This window comes from Fonsecaea nubica (assembly GCF_001646965.1).
Source record: "Fonsecaea nubica strain CBS 269.64 chromosome Unknown Scaff32, whole genome shotgun sequence".
Taxonomy (NCBI): domain Eukaryota; kingdom Fungi; phylum Ascomycota; class Eurotiomycetes; order Chaetothyriales; family Herpotrichiellaceae; genus Fonsecaea; species Fonsecaea nubica.
In genome coordinates, this window is record NW_019173705.1 from 120,985 (window position 1) to 131,877 (window position 10,893).

The 10,893-nt window shown below is 52.9% G+C and overlaps 3 protein-coding genes across 3 annotated transcripts; 2 read left to right on the forward strand and 1 right to left on the reverse strand.

The window, feature by feature from the left end:
• Positions 1 to 1,814: 1,814 nt before the first annotated feature.
• On the forward strand, positions 1,815 to 3,641 carry AYO20_05477 (hypothetical protein; the record flags this gene model as incomplete). Its single annotated transcript, XM_022643771.1, has 3 exons — positions 1,815 to 2,102; positions 2,171 to 2,514; positions 2,570 to 3,641. 3 exons carry the CDS (start codon positions 1,815 to 1,817, stop codon positions 3,639 to 3,641), a joined length of 1,704 nt encoding a protein of 567 aa, XP_022500235.1.
• A 1,158-nt stretch (positions 3,642 to 4,799) lies between these two features.
• On the forward strand, positions 4,800 to 7,248 carry AYO20_05478 (hypothetical protein; the record flags this gene model as incomplete). Its single annotated transcript, XM_022643772.1, has 3 exons — positions 4,800 to 5,137; positions 5,198 to 5,363; positions 5,419 to 7,248. The coding sequence occupies 3 exons, from the start codon at positions 4,800 to 4,802 to the stop codon at positions 7,246 to 7,248; spliced, it is 2,334 nt and encodes a 777-aa protein (XP_022500236.1).
• A 263-nt stretch (positions 7,249 to 7,511) lies between these two features.
• AYO20_05479 (hypothetical protein) lies at positions 7,512 to 10,741 on the reverse strand (the record flags this gene model as incomplete). Its single annotated transcript, XM_022643773.1, has 4 exons — positions 7,512 to 8,060; positions 8,129 to 8,332; positions 8,393 to 10,381; positions 10,439 to 10,741. The coding sequence occupies 4 exons, from the start codon at positions 10,739 to 10,741 to the stop codon at positions 7,512 to 7,514; spliced, it is 3,045 nt and encodes a 1,014-aa protein (XP_022500237.1).
• Between the last annotated feature and the right edge of the window lie 152 nt (positions 10,742 to 10,893).

The window sequence follows — 10,893 nt, forward strand, 5'->3', positions numbered from 1 at the left end:
CTTGCTGAAACATGGAAGAGCTGAGCGTTATTACAATTCTCTCATCCCATTTCTTATAACCTTGTAACGATGATGTTCCCCAAAAAGGTCTACTTAACAAAATTCGTCGCCGCCATTCAATTTCTGGTATTTTGGGCAAGAGGTGCGCTTTGCTAGGGAGGTTCACTCAAGTCGCAAACATGAACGAATACAGAAGGAGTTTCTTGCCAAATCTGATATTCTTTGCCCAAACAAAATCAAATATCAATTTCACCATAGAAATGCCGAGTATCTGCCTTTGGTCCTATACGAGAAACTTCGCCGATTTACGAGGAAAATACGAGGTCCACGGTCGATTTCCCAAAGCTTACCTCGATTGGGCATCTGGATTGCTGCTTGTATTAATTAGATAATAATTGGCTGAACAGTTTTCCCTCGGCATTGCCTGATTGGGAATGTCGTCACACCCAACGTAGTAGGCAAGAATCGATGCACGAATCAATATTCTCTCCCTACGGCATCTGCAACTCGAATTCCGAGACGAAGGCAGAGTCAAAGTGAGATGAAATACCTACCATCAACGCTGACGTTATATATAAAAAAGCGAGCCCAGGCGTTCTGCTCACCTCAGGAAAAATTTTGGAGGTGGAATTTTCTCTTCAAGAGGAGCGTGTTCCGTGGTTTGAAAAGGTGGCAACAAATGGGTTACGGTTTTCTGGGCCTTTCAAGATCCAGACTGTCACGTTTGCTAAAGATACCATCTGGAGGTGAGCGCCTTCCTGGTGCGGTGAGGCTGCTTCATCCAGACAGATTCCCAGCGACGAACATCGTTGTGGCGAGACCGTCCGGCACAATCCCCATCACAGAGAGACATTTACCTCTGTACCTCTGTACAACCGAAGATACCAGTCATAATTGTGGCAGGCACGTCAACTTGCAGTCGTGGATTCTTTACCCGTTCAGTCCAAGTGCAGAGAAATCTGGCCTTTCCTTCACTCGTACTCGGACGCGGTCTAGCTACGTAATCTAATCAACATCTGCTCCACTCAGATGAGATTTGGCAAGGCTTGTTGAATCTTAACGAGTTATCTGGGACCACAATTGAAATGTGCCAGGTTTGCAGGCGGGGATCTGTGCCGCATCGAATCATCGGTAAAGTTCGGGGGTTCATCAGTCGGCGCCGAATCTGGCCTCCGTCTTTATTATGAATGCGGGCTGGGTTCGTGATCCGTTAATACGATGAAATGTTCGACGCATGGAGATGACGTTAACGTTATGTAGCGTCGAACTGCAGCGTATCAACCAGTACCTTCGCATTGTGGAGGCGTACCCAATAAGGGATCATATCTTCGAGACACAAATCATTTGCAATGACAACAAGGAGCGACAAACGAAACTAGCTCGTTGCAATACAGGGTCTTTAGAAGAGAAAAATCGTGCCTCGTACTCGCATTTTGTGCAAGTCCTCGCTAAGGAGGTGATCTCCTGGTCTTTTCACAAGGCTTCAGCCATATCCCCTGTAACATCATTGGCTGGATCTTCCACTCGGTGGGACGGAGGGTCATTTGTTCCGAGTGGAGACTTAGTATCCGAACTTGAGGTAGTGTATGGACTGTGACTGGCCAACTGCAGCACTAGTCGGGAATAACAATCACACTAATCCCCTTTCCGGAGATACGTGCCATGCGACCCTTAACACCAGAGAATGTGCATAAAGTTCGCCCAAGTACAGAATAAATCGATATTTCCATCGTATATCAAAAATGCAAATCCCTTTCTTTTGCGGAGTGTTTGATCGCTAAAAGTCCTCAAGCGGGAGCAACAGAGTCTCAAAGATGGCGGCATCGGCGACTGACGAAGGCGCGGACCAAACCGAGTACAAGGCGAACGATGTGAGAAGCACATCTTCGCAGCTGGAAAGGCAGAAAACAAACGACGCAGACGAAAGCCCCCTCGAACAAACCACGAGCCGCATCGAAAAATATCCCACTGGCATCAAGCTGGCCCTGATCCTGCTGAGCATTTACTTGTCCGTCTTCCTGGTCGCACTCGACAGGACAATCATTGCTACTGCGCTTCCCAAAATCACCGACAAATTTCAAAGTTTTGCCGACGTTGGCTGGGTAGGTCGATGTCCTTGCTTCACGGCGACTGGCAGGCAGGAGAAAGAAGCTGCTAATGCTCCAGACAGTACAACGCCGGGTTTCTGTTTCCCACGACTGCCCTCCAACTCCTCTTTGGCCGATTATACACCTTCTACTCGCCCAAGTGGATCTTCCTCACTGAGGTGTTTGTGTTTGAGATCGGCTCTGCGATATGTGGCGCCGCCCCGAACTCGGTCGCCTTCATCTGGGGACGGGCGGTCGCTGGTTTGGGCGCCGCAGGACTGTTCAATGGCGCCATGATCCTGATGATGTACGCGTCGCCTCTTGAGAAGAGACCTCTCTACATGGGTCTCCTCGGTGCAGTTTTCGGGGTGGCCTCCGTCGCCGGTCCACTACTTGGAGGCGTCTTCACGACCAAGGTCAGTTGGAGGTGAGTTCTCGCTCCCACAGAAATCGCAAGAACCGCAAAGCTGAGTGAAATTAAGATGGTGTTTCTACATCAACCTCCCAATCGGTGCAGTGGTGCTCGCGTTCCTTTTCCTGGTCATCGACGACATGGAGCCAGCTCTGGGTAATTTACCACTGAAGGAGAAGATCTCCCGAATCGACATCCCCGGCACCGTTGTTTTCATCCCCTGCATCGTTTGCCTGCTTCTAGCGCTTCAATGGGGTGGTCAAAAATATGACTGGTCCGATGGCCGAATCATCGCACTCTTTGTCGTCTTTGGTGTCCTTCTCATCACTTTCGTCGCCATTCAACTATGGCGGAAGGAGGCCGGTACAGTACCACCTCGAATCGCCACGCAACGGACCATTGCCACGGGAGGGTTTTATGCCTTCTGTCTCGGGTCGTCATTCATGATTGCAGTGTATTACTTGTCGATATGGTTCCAAGCCATCAAAGGCGCGTCGGCTATCCGGTCCGGGTATTCGACGCTGCCCTTCATCCTCGCGCTCGTCGTTTCGTCCATCATATCAGGAGCCTTCGTCACGAGGGTGGGGTATTACAACCCGTCAATCCTGGCGGGCGGCATCTTGACGCCTATTGGAGCCGGTCTCTTTACGCTCTTCACCACTCACACAGCGCACCCTATGTGGATCGGCGCACAGGTCCTTTATGGTTTCGGTGTTGGTCTGGGCCTACAACAAACCAACATCGCCGCGCAGGCCGTCCTGGACAAGAAGGACGCCCCGACAGGAGTCTCCCTGGTATTCTTCTGCCAGGGTCTCGGCGGCACCATCTCCGTCTCACTCGCCCAAAACGTCCTGGACAATAAGCTCATATCGGGTCTGAAAAACATCGCCGACATCAGCCCACATGACATTGTCAACACCGGAGCCACTGAGCTGCGTCGTGCTTTCAGCCCCCAACAACTACCTGAGGTTCTGCGGGTCTACAACCACGCCTTGGTGGTTGTCTTCTACGTCGCCCTCGGTTTTGCCTGTGCGGCTATCTTTGGAGGCGTCGGCATGGAGTGGAAAACGGTGAAAAGAGAGAAACCTAAGAAGGACGAGGAAAAGACACCGGAGATCAAAGAAGAAGCCAAGACGGAGTGATCCGCCAGGATTCGCAAATCTTTAACGAATTGTGATTTAGCGCTGCATTGTACAACAACTACTTCCTCTTCTCGAGCGGGAATCCCTTCTCAATAGAGTTTTCTGCAGACTTTTCGCAACTCCACGGGAATGAGAGTTTAACAAAGCGACCATACTGCCATACCACTGTTATCTCTCTTCAGAACATACCGGTAGACCAATTGAATGTTGTCTGTGAGGTGTCTAAATCTCCTCTTCTCGCCTGAATCTGGCAAAGGAACATTCACTTCTCAACACCAGATCTTCCTCATCTTTCCGAGGAAATTTGCAGGAGATGCGAGCGTCTAGTGCCATTATCTGTGTACTGAAGTACCATGCCGCTAGGACTATGATAGCCACGTCTGAGGACCGAGACGACGGTCGAATCTGCTGCTGCGAGGGTAAATGTGAAGGTAACATATTCTCCAGGGACGCGACCACAGGTCTCCGATATGGTTGTGTGGAATCCCCAAGCAGTGATGAATGTGCATTGACTGCACAATGAGGGCGAGGCGCCGCTACGAACCTGCAAACAGGGCTTGATCTTCCATCGGGCATGTATGGTCCTCTCATAAAATATTGCTATTACTGTCTTCTGGTCAGAGACCCTTCAACAATGTCAGCACATAAAGACGATAAGCAGGGCGTGTTATTCGATACTGGCTGTGTTACCCAGGAATCAACCTGGACTAGAGACGAATATTTGTAACATGATCGTAGAATCTTATTGCCTTGCACCTCGTTCGAAGTAGGCCTGTACACAAGGGCGAAAGGGTCACCTGAGGGAGAACCTACGTTCTGCCAAGGCCGAGTGCCAAGACTGACGAGGTAACCCGCACCTCATTGGAGGGCACGAGTTATGCGGTCCGCAGTTGGAGCCGCAACCTGCACCTCCATCATCAAACCCCATAACATCATCCTTGATCTCGACTTTGTTCCCCTGTCGACTTTCAACTATTGTCTTAACAATTTCTTTTGTTTCTTTATCGCAACATTCCTCTTTGACTCGATGCCGCCCTCCTCGATAGAATCACTGCAACCTCGGCCGGTCCTTATCCCCAACCTCATTTTCTCGTAGAACCGTGAATCTCCCACCGTCGATAGCTGCGCTCGTTGATTCCCACCCTGCGTGTCTTCGACATGGCCGGGACGACTTCTTCGGCTGCGGAGATGATCTCCCAGCTTGAAGCGGCGCGTAAACTCGCTCTGGGAGATCCTCAAGTATACAATCAAGTCCTCCCAGGGATATTACCCATCATCGGTCCCTCGGCGCACGTCGAAGTGCGAAGATGGGGTGCAGAATATCTAGCAGAGGCATTCGCGAGCCCTTCTCTCCCCAATGCACAGAAAGAACAGCTTTCCTCCGACGTGTTGCCTACCCTACGAACCATGTTGGACACACCTGGTGAAGATCCTGCGGTGATCAAGAGCGTGATACAAGCGGCTGCGAGTCTATACCCTCTGGTGTTCAGACGAGTGTATGTGGTTGGACAGATAGTATCAAGACTAGATGGCCCGATTCTAACGAGAGCGTCTAGAATTTCACACCCTACAGAAACGACGTTGTGGCAGGAAATGAGTCGGATCAAATTAAACATTCTTCAGCGCATGGATTCTGCTCCCATCGCAGTCCGGGTTTGTTGCATCAAATTCGTGCAAAAGGTCGTCCATGTAGAGACCCCTGGTTTGATCTCAGATCCTCGAGTCAGTTCACCTGCCGCGCTCTCTGCCTTGTAATGTCCATGCTAACGCCACGCAGCGCCCCGAGCAAAACGAGATTTCCATCGCTTTGGTCCCACGAACACATCCTCTCCTGCAACTCCCCAACCTGGAGGCTGAGGCATCCGGCCTGCTGGACAGACTCTTGAGCGTGTTCCAGGAGACCACGATGGATCCTATCCTTGTTGATGCGACGCTCAACTGCCTCGCGGTCCTCATCCGAACACGCCCCGCCATTTCCACCAAGATTGTGTCTGCGATTCTCAACTTCAATCCAATGAAACAGGCAAATGCTCCACTGACCCCTCGAATGGTGGTCATTGTAAGATCGATGGAGAGAACAACGAGGGCTTTGCTACGATGGGCCTTGAGGGCTGTCCCGAATCACCCTCTGGAACAGAAGATCCAGGCATACCTCATGCGCCTCCAACAGTCACGTTCAACGCTGTTTGCAGAGCCTACGGGACAAAAACGCCCGGCAGAACCCACCGACGGGTTGGATGATGCAAAGAGGCAGAGGCTCACGGCAGGAATTCGCAAATTTCCACCCATGCCTCCACCGCCCAACACCTATGCCCACCTATTCACCCTCACGGAAGATACCAGCCTTCAGCAATTTGATGTTACCCTTCTCCCTGCTGACATTGTCAGCACGGTTACCTCGGTTTTCTTACAACACGTGGACTCGAACTCACTGGATGTTGCGATTGATGCGATTCGATCCAGATATACTCACTTGCAAAAAGTCAATCAGCCCACCCCTGTGCCTGATGTGCCCATGCTAGGACCTACAGGTATCGATGATGAGGACGATTACGACCCTGAGTTTGTCACTGGTACAGAGCCGATGGCCGTGTCGACCACAGAGAGGGCATTGGAGGAGCTAGCGCAGCCACCTCTTGAGTTGGGCCCATTCGAGCTACCAAAACCCCCGCCGTTAACTGGGACGGAAGTCGCGACATTGTCAGATCAGACGGTTGGACATGTCTTTCAACTGGTTGCGTCACTCGAGGCCGCGGGACACTCTCATACGAAGCAGCAACTCGGCCTGAATCGAATAGCCGCTAGTGGTAACGATCGAGACTCTTGGGCAACAATCCTCATGCGCCTGGCCACCAGAGCCCCGTCCGGCCTCGATGACCTCGCCAACACCCTGAGCGACGACGACGCGGATGGGTCCAGGCAGATCATCAAATCAGAAAACATCGAAGAAACACCCAATGTCGCAAACCGCATCCGTCAGACGCTATTCATGTATGTCCTCGAAGACTTCCGACCGCGCCTTAATATGGCCATCTCTTGGTTGACCGAGGAATGGTACGCCGACAAAATAACCGCAAAGACACACCCAGAACTTGGCCATCTACCAAACTACACCCGATGGGCGAATCGTCTCATTGATCGCCTACTCCCCTATCTCGACGCGCGAGATAAGAATCTATTGATCCGCTTCCTCTCTGAAATTCCCAGCATTGATCGCGAGATACTGAGTCGAGTCAAGAGCTTGGCGAGAGATCCTGAAAGGATCAACATGTGTATTCTTGCCATGCAATACCTTCTATTGATGCGGCCGCCGGTGAGAGACATGGTGTTGGATACGATCGAAGTAATCTGGAGAGAAGGGGATGATCAGGCTCGAGGGGCGACAAGTAAGGTCCTGTCGAAGTGGAGACCGGGCTTTCTGGAAAAGGCAGTAAAGGAAGAGGAGGTCGAGTCCAAGGCAAATGTTAAACAGGAGATGAGGACGAATGGGATCACTAGTCCTCCTCCTCCTGCAGCACCTGCTGCTCCAGACGCTACCGTGGAAGCAACGGAGCCCATGAGCATGGATCCTAGAAAGAGAAAGGCCCTTGCAGCGGCGAATGGGTGAAGGAGGAAGAGGATTGAGCGTGTAGTTTCAGCTGTTCTGTACCATTATAACTGAAGGAGACAATAAGAACGAGCAATCATTCTTACAGACGAGGACGGCGCAACGCCGGTAAAGACGTAAAGATGTCATTCAACTGCCGAAACTCTTCTCGTTGAGGTGTGCACAAGACACTAGACATTCTATCTCTATCGATCTCTCTATGCTTTCCTGAACAGATATATACACGGGGTCTCTCGCGCCGTCGCCAACTACTCTCCATGTCTTTATGAGCTCACGTTAAACTCGTCGATGACACTCCTGGGTTTTTGATATTCGCCCACTCCAAACCCGTTGGCCCTTCCTCTGTCCCGGACCTCTTCCCAACTACACTTGAGGTCGAAGAACTCGGGCCCCCCGACCCTCAGGCCCTCGGCGCTCCCGGTCCACAGTGGCGAGGCGGGCATTCCGATCACGCGGACCTTGAGGCCGTAGCGCAGTTCGGGGGACCCGAGAGCCTCGCCGTCGCTGCCGAGGATGGAGATCAAGTCTGGCACCGTGCAGATGATCTCCTCTTCGAAGTCTCCCTGTGACGATGACGTGGTCGGGAACTCTGGAATGAACCCTGCCGAGAGGTATTCGTTTTGGAAAGGGATGACAAGGTGGCGGGTCTCGCGGTTCGCGGTAGAAGTGGACGGGGGGGTTGAGCTATCGTCTTCCTCGTCGGCGGACAAGGGCGCAATGACACAGCGACCGACTGTATAGCCGCGGGAGACGTCGCGGGTTACGTCGACGACTTTACCGACGTAGAGCTCTTTGACCGGGGTGATGTTCGACTATATGGATTAGATGGTCTTGTCAGTTTGGCCGGCCACACACACTCTGGTGAGGGGGGACAACTCACGATCGCCTCGATGAAATCAATCTTAGATTCCCGCGCAAGGTGGACGGCGCGCCCCAGATACCATGCCTGGGAGACGGTGTTGGGCACGGCGTAGTCTTTGAGGACTTTGCCGGAGAGAGGTCTTGCGGCGGCGGCAGTGGAATTGCCCAGTTCAATACAGGTTGTCCGTATCAGCGCTTCCACTCGCTTGTTGGAATCGGCGGTCTATGATATAGAACCACAATGTCAGAGATTTGCCAGAGGGAGCGAGGGAAGACACCTTACCAGAACGACGGATGCGTTGCCTTTACAGTCGGTCGTGGCAACGGGCAGCACCGGCTGGCCATAAACATAAGGAGTTCCATGCTCCAGTGTCGGATACGCACGACCCATCAAGTCGCAGTCAACCACCGGTCGACCGTAGCGAGCACTCGTGGGAAAAGTCACCAGGCCGTTGCCTCCTCCGATCTCATCGGCCACGATGCCGTCAAAGTCTGTGATCCCCATGATCTTGTTGACGGCGTCGATGGCGGCGAACACATCCGTGCCTGAACTCACCCGCTCGTCGCTGACCGAAGGTGCGCCGTAGCCTGCGCCAAACACACAAACACCGTCGTCTTTGAGGGATTCGAGCGAAACAACGCGGATAGCTCCCTCGCCGGCCTTGCGAAGGATGTCCAGCGTGTACAGAGCCATCAGATACGACGAGCCACCACCTCCCGTACCGAGGACGCCTGCGCCCGAAGCGATCAGTTGCACATCGACGGGGGAGATGTACCAGACGCCGTCCTTGACATTGGGACGGTACTTTGCGACATCGACACCCAATGTCGGCTTCGTCAGACTGCCCTTCTGCACGTCTGTCACCTCAGGTTTCGTCGCCTCTTGCGTCGTGTCATCATCCACTTCCTGCGCATGGGCGAGTGCTCCGTTGGCAAAGCCATTTTGAACAGCATCGTCTCTGGCTCGAAGACTTCCGACGGCTTTCATGGCAAACCTCGTGGCTTTGTTGGTCACATATTGAAGCGGGATTTTCTTGATCTCGACAATTTTGACATCCCTTTCGTCTGCTCCATTCGCTATAGCGGTCGCGATCGCGGTCTTCCTGACTGCTTCGATCGCCTCATTCTCATCTCTGCCAGCCAATATCTCAATCACATCGACTTCGCCTGCCACCTTCGCAATGGCGGCGCCCACGGCATTTGCAGAGTCGTGATGAGGCGGCCGAAGACACTCTTCTACTCCGTCAAGGTCCTCTGTGAGGATGATCGATCCTCCTCCAACGAGAAGGACACATACAGGGGCTGACGAGACCTTCATCCTGTCGATGGCTCGTTCAAGCTGTCGTTTCATGTCCGCTTTTCCACCGGCAATCAGCTGTTCAGGGATGCCCTTGACGTTTTCATAGTCACCGATGCTGGCTGCTTTCGATGCCACGACAATATCCGTCGCTGTCATGACGTTTCCTCCAAATACCATGGCATCCGTTGTGAGACGATGCGCTACCGAGTCTGGACCGACAGTGACCTTGCCTCCATCCTCGGATTGGCGGACGCGACTCCCTCCTCCGAGACCGATGGAAAGGACCTCCGGCATGGAGAAAGCAGTGCGCACACCACCCACCTCAACAAAGTTGGGAGCCTGCCGAGGAAATCCTGATGGTAAGAGGGAACAGATGTCGGTCGTCGTACCGCCGATGTCGACGACTACCACTTGCTTGTCAGCCAGTCTTCGGTCGCCGTGATCAAGTCCTTGAAGGAATGCGGCTCCCATGAGGCTGTTGGTGGGACCACTGGCGAATGTCTTGATGGGCGATTCCGCCGCCACCGCAGCATCAGTGAGAGTCCCGTCATTCTGCGTCAAGTACAGTGGACACGCGAGGTCAAGCTTGTACATCGCATATCTGAAGCCCTGAATCGTCCGTCGGGCGAACCCCAGAATCGCCGCGTTGAGGATGGTGGCATTCTCGCGGGTCAAGAGCCCAGTGCCGCCAATCTGGCTGGAGCAGACGACAGAAAGTCCTGGTGCAAACTGCTGCAAAAGTGCTTTGCATCGCTCTTCGTGGAGGCCTTTTTGATCAAGCGCAGAGAACACCCCGATGACAGCAACATACTGGATGCCTGCCTCGACGATGGCCGCGGCTGTAGCTTTGATCTGGTCAGGGTTGAGCGGACAGATCTCTCGGCCGTCAATCTCAAGTCCTCCGTCGAGGTAGAACGAGGGGCCCTCAATGATGCCCTTCAATGCATATGGGAAGTCGGCGAAAGGAGGCACCTAGATATTGTCAGCCATCGCATGTCTTTCTGGAAACGGAAAAGGAAATGCACTTACCTTCCTGGTGTAGGGGCCACACAGCCTGATCACGGCCACCCGACTAAGTCTCCGGGCATCATTCTCGACAACGGCATTCACAAAGTGCGTTGTTCCGATGGCGACGTTCAACACTTTACTCCTGTCCACTTTCGAGAGAGCGAGAACTTCTCTGACTGCATTCTGAATCCCCAGAGTCACATGGGAGGTGGTGGAAGTCTTGCATGTGGCGAGCACCCCACGCGATTCGGTATCGAGGGCATTGATATCAAGGATGGCGGCGTCGGTGTTCGTTCCACCGACGTCGACTCCAATTCGGTACATGGTCGAAGTGATTATTCTGCAAGGGCTCGCTTGGATATCTTCCAGTGCCTGATAGATTGACGGAAAATGTTACAGTCGGGTACACCTCCGCCTCGAAGACCGAAGGAGGTTTTCCATGTCGATCGTGCAGCCAGCACAGATGCCCTATAAGC